The following is a 14,534-nucleotide window of genomic DNA, read 5'->3' on the forward strand; positions in this document are numbered from 1 at the left end:
AACCAGTTTAAGTGATCAGAAACTGGTTTAAACCTGTAACAGAAGAGATGGTCAGTGCACATAAACCAGTATGAGAATGGCTCGAGTTGGTTTGAATGTAGTATCAGATTTAACTGATTTGGCTCAAATCAGTTTATGCAATGTCTGTCCCAGGCCCCTTGCGAGTTTAGATTAAATCAGACTCCCCCAGCATCCCGGCATGCTCTCTGGGCTGGGCGGAACTCTCTGTTTGACAGCAGGACTGGCTTCTCCCCTCTTCTCCCTGGCTGTAGCACCCCCCACCTCCCCTCACCACTCCCTGCTAAGCATGAATTCCCTGCTCTCCTCTGCCTTGTTGAGGATGTGTCTGTGTATTAGCTAGCAGACTACATGCTGGCTACAGTGTGTGATGAATCAACAGGCAGAATCAACAAGTAGCTGGTAATGTCACTCTGTTGTTTTGTTAATTGGGTGATAAACACTGTTATCAACTCCCTGTTGGGCCAATCAGAGCTCTGGCTAGGGCCTAGCCATGCCCCTCTCAGCTCCATGCAGTAGAAGGAAAGGAGGGCTGCTCTAGCACCCCCTGGCTTCTAGCCTTTGCCACTGCGGACATGTGCCTGCATTTCTGGGACGTCTGTTCAGTTAAAAAACTGATTTAGCCTATCCAGGTTAGACTAACCTGCAAAGATTGAATCAATTCAGGCTCAGACATTTTGAATGTCTATTCCTAGCCCCTGTGACAACAGTCAGTACAAAAAGTTGGTTTAAGTCAGAGAACTCTTATTCAAGCATTTAGCCTGCCATGGGGCCATAACATTCTAGAAAGACATTTATGTGTCTTGACAAAGGCCTGTTCCACTCTGAAGTTTTTTGCTTAAAGTAAAAGCTATATTAATATGAAATAGAGGATTTTTGGCAATTTTATTTTTGTTACTACAGGACCTAACATAAATTTATATACATTATTCCTACTTTTATATTGTTCCTAGATTTTTTTTGTCCTCTTTCTCCTTCATTGAATGCTGAACACTGATGAATAGAGTTGGAACTTTAATTCATATTTAAAGTAACTAAATAAAAGTGCACTGGTTTTGACTATTAGCTTATTTACTAATGAACTTAATGGAAATTTTCAGCACTCAAAACCAGGAAAAGTCAGCCATGAATATGTGTATCTTAGGTGACAAAACATGAATATAACATTTTATATTAGGATTCACTGTGCCAGAAAACATGAACAAGAAAGAACATGACTCTCTAGACCAGGGGTTACCAAAGTTTTTATGTCGTGGCCCAGCAAACTGCAGCCTGAAAGTGGCCACAGCCTGGCAAACCACAGCCCAACAGTCACAGCTGACCATGGCCAGAATTTCTGGCCAGAAGACAGGTAAGGATACCCTGACTCTCTGAGCGGGGGGGGGGGGGGGGGCAAATTTTGTGGGGGGGGGGAGGGGCAAATCTTGTGCTGCCACAGGCCCTGCAGAAGAAGCCGCAGCCTCTTCACCTAGATCTGGGGGGCTGTGGTTTGCCATGCTGTGGCCACTTCTGGTCTGGCAGCTGACCCATTGTAACCCGGCACTGGGTCGCAGGATGGGGATTGAGAACCCCTGCTCTAGACTACTGGTTAAGTCACTCAGCTGAGATGGGATGTCCTGGGTTTTTTCCAATGATATTTTGCATATTTTAAAATTCCCAGGCCACCAATAAACACTAAGTTACAATGTCATACTCTCTTCTTCTGTCTCACCACCCCTCAGGTCCAATTAGCCCTGAATAATTTTAAGCCAACTGGTACAGTTTGAATTCAGAGTGTAAAATACACATATCAAGATGGCTATTGCTACATCATTATCCTAGAAAGGCAAAGTTCTGGTTTTGAATTCCCATTAGCAAGAGGGAATTCTGGAAACCTAGATTATACTAACCACAAAATTGTTGAGTGAAGTGACCAGGCCCCGTTCTTTAGATCTTGAATTGACTAGAAGTTAGATGACTTCTAACTAAATGTATTAATTTTTGATGAATCCCTTCCTAAGCAGATGGAATCAAAAGCATCAAAAGGTCACAAAAGCATTGGATGCAGGTGTCGCCGTGGATGTAGTCTTTCTGGACTTCAGCAAGGCCTTTGACACTGTCTCCCACCCCATCTTCATTAAAAAACTAGGCGACTGTGGCATCAATGCCTACACAGTCAGATGGATTGCAAATAGGCTGAAGGGTCGTACTCAGAGGGTGGTGGTGGACGGGTCATATTCGACCTGGGGGAAAGTGGGCAGCGGAGTCCCCTAGGGCTTGGTCCTTGGATCCACACTGTTCCATTTCTTTATCAGCGATTTGGACGACAGGGTGAAAAGCAACCTGTTCAAATTTGCTAATGATACCAAAAACTGGGGTGAGATGGGCATGCTAGTAGGGTGGGAAAGACTGCAGAAAGACCTGGATAGGTTACAAGGGTGGGCTAACAAAAACAGGATGTGTTTCAATATGGACAAGTGCAGGGTGCTGCACTTGGCCAGTAGTAACCAGCAGCACACTTATAAGATGGGAAACTCCCTTCTTGAGAGCATGGAGGCAGAAAGGGATCTTGGAGTCATCACTGACTCCAAGATGAACATGGGCCAACAATGCGAGATCACGGTCGGCAGGGCTAACCGGACCCTATCATGCATCCACAGGTGCATCTCAAGTAGGGCCAAGGAGGTGATCCTCCCCCTCTACGCAACACTGGTCAGGCCACAGCTGGAGTACTGTGTCCAGTTCTGGGCACCTCACTTTAAGAGGGATGTGGACAACATTGAGAGGGTCCAGAGAAGGGCCACCCGCATGATCCGGGGACAGCAGGGCAGACCCTACAGTGAGAGGCTACAGACCTGAACCTGTTCAGCCTTCACAAGAGAAGGCTGAGGGGGGACCTGGTGACCATCTATAAACTAACTAGGGGGGACGAGAAGGGTTTGGGGGAGACCTTGTTTCCCCTAGCGCCCCCCCGGGATAACAAGGAATAACGGCCACAAGTTGTTGGAGAGTAGGTTTAGATTAGACATCCGTAAGAACTACTTCACAGTTAGGGCAGCTAGGATCTGGAACCAAGTTTCATGGGAAGTGGTGCTGGCTCCTACCCTGGGGGTCTTTAAGAAGCGGCTCGATTCCTACCTGGCTGGGGTCATTTGAGCCCAGTTTTTCCTCCTGCCCAGGCAAGGGGTTGGACTTGAAGATCTACAAGGTCCCTTCCGACCCTACTTCTATGATTCTATGAGTCCCACCATGCACTGCATTGGTAGTCTAAGCACCTCACAAAGGACTATGGATTCCCCTTCTAGTGTCAGGCTCTAAAATTCTTCATCCATCTGGCCTGAGGTCCCTAAATGCAGATTGCCATATCTGAAAATCATGGGTTATGGATATTTCTTGAGGTCTCACAAATTAAAAGAAGTGTTCAGAACAAAGCTTCAGTCTCCTAGGTAGGGGGGACAGATGATAAAAATACAGAGGAAGATGATATAAAGTTGCACAGGCTAGAGGAGGCCAGCACCTCTTTTCTGATCTAAAGGAAGATATAGGCTGAAAATTTTTATTCCTAGTCATACATAACGGAGAAAAAAATTACTTGAGCCAATATAGTATTAAATGATATAATCTAAGAGCAAGCCAATCTGTTTCAATTTAAATAAGCAAACATAAGCCTGAATCAAATTTGTTTCAAAATTGCTCCTCAACAGTGCCTATTTACTCACAATTGTATTATTTACTGCAATGAATACATTTCAACCAAAATCAAAATATTTTTTAAGGAAATAAATATAAATTATGTATGGAGGCTGTGCAATCTCCATCTTGGAAGTTATTTAAGGGGAGGATAGACTAGTGGCTCTCAACCTTTTTGAACTCAAGGCACCCCACTCCATAACTCTCTAGAAAATAGTGGCACCCCATTTAGTGGCACCCAGGTTCCTGGCCCCACAATTTTTAAAGCAGGGCTCTGTTGCCCAACTACATAGTGTCCGTAGAAGGAGAAAGCTGGGGTCACATGAAAGCCGGCTTGAGAAGGCTTTCCTCATGTTAGTTTCCAGCCCTGAGGGCTTTAAATGCCATGCGTGTGGCCCAGCTGGGTGCACACAGTGATTTAAAGCCTGTAGGGCCTGGAAAAAAGAGCCAGAAAAGCTCTTCCTGGGGTAGCTGTGACAAAGCCCCTGCCTACACTAGAATCCCAGGTGTGTAGAGTGGGTGGGGGCTTTGCCAAAGGCTCAGTCCACTCAGCTTCTGGACACTAGGAATTGAGCAGAGGAAGCAGCACTGACCCCTGCCAGCTTCTTACTCAGGTGTCCCTGGAGTGAGAGGCAGGAAAGGGGCTTTGCTCTGCTGGTCCAGTCAGCTCAGGAATGGGAACATCTGTCCTGCTCTCTCTCCTGGCATCATTTCTAATGTGAAAATTTTCTACTGGCAGAAATAGAAATTTGTACAATGACCTGTTAAACTGGTTCTGCTTGAGAATGGAAATAGAAAGTTGCCCGGAATTGAGGTAATAATCATATTTAATACTTCAATATAACAATGAAGTTGTTAAAGTAGTGGAAGTCCAGAGCCTTGAGGGTTTTTTTCCCAGCTCCTCCAGACCCTAATTGTTTAATTCTGATGGCACATGTTTAAATAGTATCTCAAGGACAGTCACCAAATCTATATTTCATCACTGGCATCTACCTAAATATCCTGAATTTCAGAAACTATGACTTGCCCATGAAAATCTAAAGTTGGGATTGTTCAGCATTTTACAGAATTGGAAATTAAACTAAGCCTTATGACTTTTCATGTAAAGAAATATTAGAGCATTATTCCTTCAAGAAAAGGATCAACCCCTTGTATTTTAATATAAGGATGTAAAGAAACTACATATAAACAGTAATTTTTTTCAACTCATAATTGAAATCGAAGCACTGTCATCATTATTGACTTGTAAACATTAATTATACAACTGATTAAATTCCTAACAACTAAATTGTGCATTACTCTGAGACTCTTTTTGAATTATCAAAGCCTCTTTTACATATTAAAGCATCAACATGTAGAAGCAGTGGATTCATTCACAATTAATTTGTTACTATTCCTAAAGAATACTGTGATCAGTTACATTTCTAAAAATGTGAATTAACTCAAATTCCTTTGGGGGGGGAGGGGGAGAATCTTATGGAAAAGAGGTTATATAAATGTGACTCCAAGTTACAATGCAAAAGTTTAAAGGTGAGCTAGATGGTAATATCTCCCGTTTAATCTCCTCAACTATTTTCAAGTCATTTTCATAAATCACTATTTTCTGATACCAGTTTGTTTTTAATTTGAATTGTCATATCATTATTCAAGTGGGTTGCTAAAGACATTTTTTAAAACAACAGAGTCGGCAACAAATCACACTGTATTTGTTCAGTATTCCAGTTGAGAGAGATTCCATGAGTTGAAATCATTTTTGTGCAAAGGCCAACAGAAGTCCTTTGTTCAAGCTATACAAAATTTCCAACAGTCAGAATAGGCAGGCAGATACAGTCTGAGAAGATTTATGCATATGCGGCAGGAGACCAGTAGCAGGTAAGAGCAGGGCAGGATGGGAAGCAGGGACCTCCACTCTTTATAGAAAAATCTTATAAAACTTAAAGAAAAATCACAGAGTAATTTAGGAAGCATCTAACAGAATTTGATTTACCTTCTGGAGCATCCAAGTATACCATCCAACTAATATCATCTTCTAGGATGCTACATCTATTACACATGACTCACTCATGGCATGAATCACCTAAGTAAATGGGAATGTTGCTGAATGCAAGAACTATAGTTATGATTCAGTCTTTGCAAACTTAAAAAGTGAAGGCTCTGTATCTTCTTTGCTATTCTACTCATCCCCTCATAAACAGGCCCATCTTTATGGTAGCTGGATATCTGCAACCCCATGAAGGAGCTAGCTGCAATTTGGACCTATGCAAAGAAGCTTTCAACTAATCAAAAGCTCCAATCCTGGAATGTTCTAGTTCAGTTTTTGTCAAGTTACATTTTATGAGCAAATTCTTTTTCGTTCCATTTCTCTCACCAAGTAAATAGCAACAACACCCTACTGAAACTAAAAAAGAAGTAGTAAGTTTATTACAATCTTATAACAGAAAAAAATCCTTCAAATTTCCTTCAGAGAAAGAACAAAATTATTTTATTTTTTAGAATCTACTTATTTATCTTCTAAAGAATGTATTATCCTATTACATGCTTTAAGAATATGCAGCTATAATTATATATGGCAAACAAAATTATTTAAATTTATTTAATATTAGAGTGATGTTGTAGCCATAGGGGTCCAGGAGTTATGTGAGAAGCAAAGAACTTTTGGGGGTGATATATTTTATTAGATCAACTGCTTGTTTGGAATAAAGTCAGATAAGCTTTCAAATTCAAGACATTTTTGTCAGGTTAAATTTATTTATTTATTTAGACTGGCTCCTTCTTGGAACATTCATTGAGAATATAACAATTTACCTTCACAAGATGCCACTGAAAGTTGGCATTGCGCGATTATATCATTTACAATCCATCAAATGTCTTAAATTATTAATACAAATCTTATATGAGCATTCATTTCATATTTACCATTCCAAACACTGAAAATATTAATATTAGTCTGAACAGGTAGTATATGCCTATTGTGTCAGTTAAATGCAAAGCTGTGTTCTGCAAACACCATTCAGCTGGCATCTCACAACAGAGAAAAGACTAGAAGAATAGTAAACCTTGACAAGTTGGTGGAGCTCCATCCATCTGTAGTCTTTCTCCCAATCTACACGTCAGAATCTCATTACCAACCAGTGTAAACCCCGGTTGACACTGGTACCTTATTATGTCTCCTATTTGAAAAAAAGAAGATTATTTTTAAAAAACAGTTAGGAGGGACTTTTAACTTTGACAGTACCATTGATAAATGAAGTACTCTTTCTGCTGTATATAATGTGTTAAATGACCACCAACCTAATCACTTAATTAGTTGGAAGAAATGTAAATAAGCATTGTGCTGCACATTGAGACATATTTATCGTTGGTTTAAAATATAGTTTTATCCCAATAATTACACTGGGTTTAGTTTTAGCTAATTTCCTAAATAAACCATATGTCTGACAAGTTTTATTTATTTATTGTGTAGTCATCATGGTACTAAATAAAGGTATAATGGCAACAGACTGACTGCTGAAATCTTTATTCAGAGAATATATCCAGTTACTTGAAAAAGAGTTTTGCCTCAGTTAAAACTTCAGGGTCAGGTTCAAAATTGGAAAGCTCAAATTAAGAACTGCGTTTGTTATTTCACAAAATTCTTCATATTTTTTTTAAATTAGTGATTGAAAAAAATGCATCCTAACAGTTATAACCATGGTGACTTGAGAGAAAAGTGAAAAAATAAAGATTTTAAATTGCAATTTCCAAGAATGTATGCCGAAAAGAAGAAAACAATAATTTATAATATTTAGAAAAAACTAGCTTGTAAGTCAGTGGCAAATTTCAATAATGCAAGCAATCCAAGGCTTAAGATCATTTACAAAACTTTAAAATATATTTTTAAATATTTTAGGATTGGCATCTACTGTGCAGTATTTGAACTGTGCAAATAAATATATGGGGGGACGGGGGAATTGTTATCAAATACACTGTTTGACAAGCTGTTCCTGTGTCAGCTGCACTTCTTGAAACATAACTAGAACTCAGCAAGCAGATATATTCGAGGAAAAATGGCTTCTTCCATATTTTATTTTAAAATCCAAATGGATTTGTGTTTTGTGAAACTATTAATTCATTCTGCTATTTATGCTGGTTCTTAACCAATGCAGAGCTTACTTTAGATAAGTTTAGCATTTCTCCTTGAAATACATTATGATCATACATTTAACAGACATTACCTATTTCAAATTCATCATCCTCAGTCAAAATTTCAGCATTTGGTATACTTGGTGGAGGCTGACACACTCGAAGCTGGTAAGCTATAAAGACAAAGAAGGTACTGAAATGAATATCCTGCTTAACAGATAATCAACAAACAACAACCATATTGTTACATTGTGTAGAACATAATCTAAAAGAAACCATAAAATATGGAGTTCAAAATATTAAGTATGCGAAGATGTAGATACATTTTTCCAAGTTAAAGGTTCCCACTATCTTAAACATCCAAACAGTATTAAGAGGAAAATTCTTCTTGTGCATAGTCTGGGAACACCACAGAGACTAATTCTGTCTGCAAACCAACGTTGCACTGGATCCTACATCCCTGTCAGATGTTACAATTAAGACATGGTTAACCAGTTAGTCATGTCTTAAGTAGTAACCAAGCCACATATTCATGGAATTAATGTCTCAATCAGTTGATCAGCAGTCCTGGCATTGGGAGCACAGCAGAACCTTTAGGCTAGAGACAAAGATTACACATACACTGGATTAAGTGATGAGAAACTGGTTTAAACTGTAACAGAACAGATGCTCAGGACACATAAACCAGTTTGAACATGGCTGAAACCAGTTTGAGATAAACTTGGTTGTATATAGTATCAGATTTAACTGATTTGGGTCAAGCCAGTTTTTCCAATGTCTGTCCCAGGCCCCTTCATGGTTTAAATTAAACCAGACTGGGCCAGCATCCCAGCATGCTCACTGGGCTGGGGGGAGGGGTGGGGCTCTCTGCTCCACAGTAGAGCTGGCCCCTCCCATCTGCTTCCTGGCTGCAGCTCCAACAGAGACTGCAGACATCTGCCTGGCTTCCTCCTGCTCCCCATCTCCCCTCATCACTCCCTACTAAACAGGAATCCCTCCTCCCCTCTGCCTTACACAGACACCTCTGAGCATTACCTAGCAGACCACATGCTGGCTACAGTCTCTGATGTAGCAGATGGGACAAAGGCAGAATCAACAGGTAGCTGGTAATATCCCTCCGTTGTTTTCTTAATGTGCTAATAAGCACTGAGTTAGGGGTGATACACACTGTGCTATCAATTCCCTGCTGGGCTGGTCGGGGGGTGGGTGGAGGTGGAGGAACCACTCTCTAATTAGAGCATCCTGCCAGGGCCTGGTCATACCCCCCTCAGCTCCGCATCTTGAAGGGGAAGGGAGGGCTGCTCTAGCATCTCCCTGGCTTCTAGCCTGAGCCACTGCAGGCATATGCCTGCATTTTTTCAGCCCAGAGGGGATATCTGTGAGGTTACAAACTTATTCAGCCTAGGCAGGTTAGACTAACCTGCAAAGAGTCAATCAATTCAGGCTCAGGCTTTTTGAATGTCTGCCCCTAGCCTTAAGGTCTCCTGTGTGCTCCTGTGGCTGGGAGCACCAGTCGGCTGATTGGCACTACCAGCCGGAAAAGTATATAGCAACCCATCGCTCTGGTGTGTTCCCATGGCTGAAAGCACCAGTCAACTGATCATCTCTCTGAGACTTGGCAGCATACTAGAGCTCTTTATACTCCAATGCACTCCTGTGACTGGGAGTGCTAATTAGCAACTGGCACTGCCAGCTGCAGGAGCGCATTGGAGCAAATGGCTCCCATGTGCTGCACTGGTTGGGAGCGCTGATCAGATGACTGGTGCTCTAAGCCACAGGCACACAGGGCACCCTTGCTACTTCTCAGCTCAGGTGGACCCTAAGATCCTGTTCCTGCACACTCCCTGCAATGGCTGTAGGGCATGATCTGGATCTGATCTCTGATCCTACAACTGTGCCTCCTGTCATGTACGTGTGGTGTGGCAGAAGACATGATTGTTGAGATTATTGACCTGACCCTGTTTTGGTTTTAATTGAATGTCTTTCAAAAGTCCTAGTAGACTTGTTCAATGTTTTGTTTTGTATCTTTATCACAAACTTTTCCTATCCAAAACCAATTTGAAGTAGAAAAATCTTCTATCCAAACATAGAATACCTCAGTAGCATAACTGGGTTGGTTGTGGGGAGGGGAAGAAGGGTGAAGCAGGTGAAAAATAAAGCAAGTATTCCAAAAAGTAGTTCTACAAGAAGATTTTTTTTCAATCATTATCATTTGATGCATCAACTACACTCCAAAACAATAATATTTGAAAACAATGGCTTAGCCCCTTTCTGCAAGTCACACGATAGAAAATCTGTGGGCCAGATTCTCATCTGAATTAATATGCTTAGCTCCAATGCAATCACTGAAGCCACTCAACTTGACAGCAAATATGGATCTGGCTCATCTCTCCATGAAAAAGATTAATTCATATTGTATGTTTATATAGAAAAACAGATCAGCAGCAAAACAGAACATCAACTGAGCTAAGTGTTTTGTTCTACTGTAATGCATGCAACAGAAACAACAGCAGCAGCAGCATCAAATATTTAAAAGGTACTAAGCCAACTCTCAGTAAAGTATGCCAGCTCAATTAGGTTGCCCAGGCTGTTGAGAGGAGAGAGAGTGCTTTACCTGTTCTACCCACCCCTGTCTATCTCCACGAGGAAAGGATGCAGCAGTTCTAGGAATCCTGCTTCATCTCCCATGCAGCTTCCTGGTCTATACTTTAGAACTGTAAAGGCTTCAAGTCCTTGCACCATTGTGTTCATTCATTCCTAATTTGCCCCTTCAACCAGAGAAGCATTGGACCTGCTGTGATCAACTAAAGAAGCTACTCACAAAAGGCTTTGTGTTGATGCTAGTTAGTACTTGATATCTACTCTCCACCCTGCTTTTTTTGTCTTTTGCACACTGAAGAAGCTGTTAAATCAATACATCACTGACTTATCCTGCCTTGGGATGTAATATAAAAGAAAGCACATCTAGGAAACATGGAACAACTCTTCTACTTACAATCCAAAAAATATTTTAAAAATCACCAATTCAATAAAAAATGGCTTCAAACAGGAATCCAGATAATGTATTTCATTAAAAGAGAAATCAGTAATTTAGTTCCAAAGCTATCTATGCTCTATATTTTTTTCTCCATCACTTTTATTGTTGTAAGTTGCTCACACAGGATGTAAAGAATCATGAATCACGAGGCCAAAAAGTATACAGCTTGGTAGACATATAAGAATGATCCAAAAAAAGACTAGGGATAAGATTCACAAAGGAACTGGGTGCTTAAAATGGGACTCATGTAGAAGAGGTGCTTACATTGAAGTAAATGGTTCACAGAAACTGTCTAACCACTTGTCCTTGGGAAAGATAAGCATGCCCTTGGGAACATGGTGCTGAGCACTCTGCATCCCACAAAAATCAGCTGACTGACCCCAGAGACAAAGTTCATCAGTGAGGTTGTTCTGAACTCCCCAGTGCCTGTTGTTGAGAGACAACTCTGAAAGCAGACATTGCCAATGAGTCCAGAACAGCCTCACTAGCAAACTTCCATCCATGCAGCATGTCAGAAGACTTGGGTGGGCAGAGTATGCTCAGGTCTGCCCTCTCTCAGACCTGACCTGGCATACACAAAATTGTAGACATCACAGATTCCCTGGGGGTCTACATTTTTGTCTGAAAACGTACTTAAGTACAGTTCACCTGCAGCATATGATCAGATACGTTGCCTCCTTAGGTCAGTGCAGACCTTAGTACCTATCTCCTACCAAAATTCTATTGAAATTCATAAGTTGGATGTCCAAGCCCCACGTCTCTGGAGGAGGTAGAACTGCTAGGGGTGATCTGAGCATGGCTACCACACTTGAACAGCATTAAGTTTGGTAGCCCTGGTTACTTTTATTCACAAATAAGGAAAGGCATTTGTCATAATCTTTATGCAATAGCCTATTAGTTGCAGCAGTCACCCAGAATCTGAAGACTTAGATCACATCAGCCTGAGGAAGTTCAAAATCACATCACCTGGGAAAACACTCAACAATTAGTCTATAGGCTAGACAAATAGAAACCAACCTTTTTGGAAGGTGTGCCACAAATAAGCCCTGCACCCCTCCCTAGTGCCACACCAATCCTCTTCCAATGCCTGGATCTGCTGTTCTGCTTTCTGTTCCCTGCCATATCTTCCTATCCTTTTCCCTTTGCAATGTGCCACACACCAAGGCTACCTGTGCCATGCATGCCACAGGTTGACTACTCCTGGGCTAGACTCTGATGATATAGAAACACTCTTCCCCTAGAAGAGACCAGAACTCTCTCAATAGGGACCTCCCCTTGCTCCTCAGGGCATGCCTATCTTTCTTTCTCTTGCTTGCTTTCTCTGGACCTACAATCCATTGCTAAGCATTAGCTAAGCTTCAACAGAAGGATTTGAAAGTGCCCCATCCAAGCCAGGCATATATCCTGAAAGTTAGGGCAATCTCCTGGAAGTAGAAAACATGGATGTGAACTCAGTCTGAGAAAAGCATTAAACTCATTGCCTCCCATTTCCTGGATAAGTGCTCTGACCTTTAGGCTATTAGAAAAATAGGTAGTACAATCAGTACCTTCGAAGAATGAGCCAGTTACCTGTATACAACGGGATGACTGAGAGAGAGTTTTTGAGCTGTTCGTCCTAGTCTCAACACAGATGCCTTATTCGGGGCTCCAAGTAGGTACCAACATCTGAGAAGAGGCACAATTTCAGATGCACAACCCCTCTTCCCATTTCTTATTGGCTGGTTTAAGCATTCCTCCATTAGGTATGATGAGTTTTGTGAATCTTAGTCCTAGACAGCTAACTTTCAGAAGTGCAGGGAAGTTTGGGCTGGGAATTCTACTCCTGGATGCATAAGTCCCTTGGTTAAGCCTCAAGCTAGTCACTTACATTCAAACTTGTGACCTTGAAAACTCCTGTTGAGCTAGTCCCTAACTCTAGAGGAGCCTCCCTATCTTACCTCTTTTGAATATCCAAGCTTCCAGAGGCATCTTAGTTTTTGACATTGGTTAGCCCTATTTCTAAAGTTCTGCTTGTGGACTCAGTGTTGACAGAGTTGAGTACGATATATTACTAGTTTAAAATAGTCTAATAGGTCTAGTAATAGTCATTAGTCATATCTCATTTTAGTTTTAATACTTTGTTTTAGTAATAGTAAGCTAAAACATTTTTTCTGTGAGCTTTGATTAGACAAGAATTAGTAAAGATAGACGTGTGTTATACTTACCATGATAACTAAGTACAAAGAAACCACTTGTTGTGAAATCACTATGGAACTTGATTAGAATCTGATTCGAGGTGCTGTAGACTGATTCCAAAGCGGTGTTGCCACTAAACTGTCCAATCTGAGGAGATGTTTGGTCTGGCCCATCCCTAATAGAAAAAGATATCAAAATAAATCCAATATTAAGAGTAGCATTAGGAAAATGTACAGGGCTTAGAAAGAGGTAGATAATTTTGGTAGATAGGTCATTTTTACTAATTCAGAATTTGTCTATTTTTACAAATGCATATTTAATGTGGAAAAGTTTTCTAAAATTGACTACACTAAAGATGTAGATTGACTCTACACACAAATAAATTAAACAGAATTTTCAAAGGTTGTGTATTCTCCTTTGAGAAGGAGGAAAGGTGTGAACTGGATGATGAGCTGGAAAATGCTTCCTGAAAGGATGTACATCATGGTGGTTCATGATTTCCCTGTGTGCAAGCTTTCCACCTATTACCCCTTTGAATGAACATGCTAAATTTTCTCTGCAGACTACATTTTATTCACTAAGTGGATTTGGAGGTGTGCCTCCCCCTATCTTACCTCTGTTTGAATATCCAGGTTTACAGATACAGACATTAAGGATACATAAACTATATCTAAAGTTTCTTCTCTCTTCTGCCTCTATCTTCCCCCATTCTACCAGTATGACCTCACATTTTCTTGTAATTAAGGCATATACAGATGGGATAAATAATGGACAGCATATAGTATTTATGGAGGCTAGGTGTAAAATCCTGGCCACACTGAAGTTGATGGCAAAACACCTATTAATATAATTGGGAACAAGATTTCATCTTAAGTCTGTATGGCTGTAGATCTATGCCAGTAGATTTTGTTTACTCTGTTGAAGCCATTTTTAAAGCAATGTCAGATGACAGAATTTCACATTCAAGTACCTGCTTTGTGGGCAGAATTACATGCTAGGATGCAATTTTCTGCACATAATGTTTACTGTAGGTATAATATTATAGGCCATTTAAAAATGTGGCTTTTAATATTCTGAAAGATTCTTAAACAACTCTATACTGTGCACAATGTCACATCAAGTTTTATATCAGTAGCTGTGTCTTGTTGGCTCAGTAAATCATTTATGTAAATACCCTCCTTTAAAAGTGTTTTCTTATTTCTCTATAGTTGTAATTTTGGGTAAATTGGTTCATTTAAAAGAAAGTGCTTAGCAGTAAAGAAATACAATTGATTCTGGCACATGCACAATTTTATGTGGCATTTATATTTTCTTCAAAAATCTTAAACATAAAGAAGGTACTTAACTCAAAGAATCTCATCTTTTGTGTGCTAGTAAAAATATAGAAACTCATGTGTCTTGGTTTTTGACTAGCTAAGCAATTTATCTGAAAACAAACAGGCTAGTAGAAACCAAAAATTTATTGGATAAATTGAATCATAGATACTAGAGATGGGAAAAACCTGGCAGGTCA

The 14,534-nt window shown here is 40.4% G+C and overlaps 1 protein-coding gene across 3 annotated transcripts in view; it reads right to left on the reverse strand.

Moving 5' to 3' along the window:
• CSMD3 (CUB and Sushi multiple domains 3) overlaps positions 1-14,534 on the reverse strand; it is a 1,313,655-nt gene that overhangs the window by 125,169 nt on the left and 1,173,952 nt on the right. For all 3 annotated transcript variants that reach the window (XM_025197227.1, XM_006018073.3, XM_006018072.3), the window contains 3 exons: positions 13,051-13,196; positions 7,902-7,982; positions 6,744-6,857 (listed from right to left, as the gene is read on the reverse strand). In XM_025197227.1, coding sequence (XP_025053012.1) covers positions 6,744-6,857; positions 7,902-7,982; positions 13,051-13,196 — 341 coding nt within the window. The remainder of the gene's footprint in view (positions 1-6,743; positions 6,858-7,901; positions 7,983-13,050; positions 13,197-14,534) is intronic.

The sequence above is a fragment of the Alligator sinensis genome, unplaced genomic scaffold, assembly GCF_000455745.1.
Source record: "Alligator sinensis unplaced genomic scaffold, ASM45574v1 scaffold112_1, whole genome shotgun sequence".
Classification (NCBI taxonomy): Eukaryota; Metazoa; Chordata; order Crocodylia; family Alligatoridae; genus Alligator; species Alligator sinensis.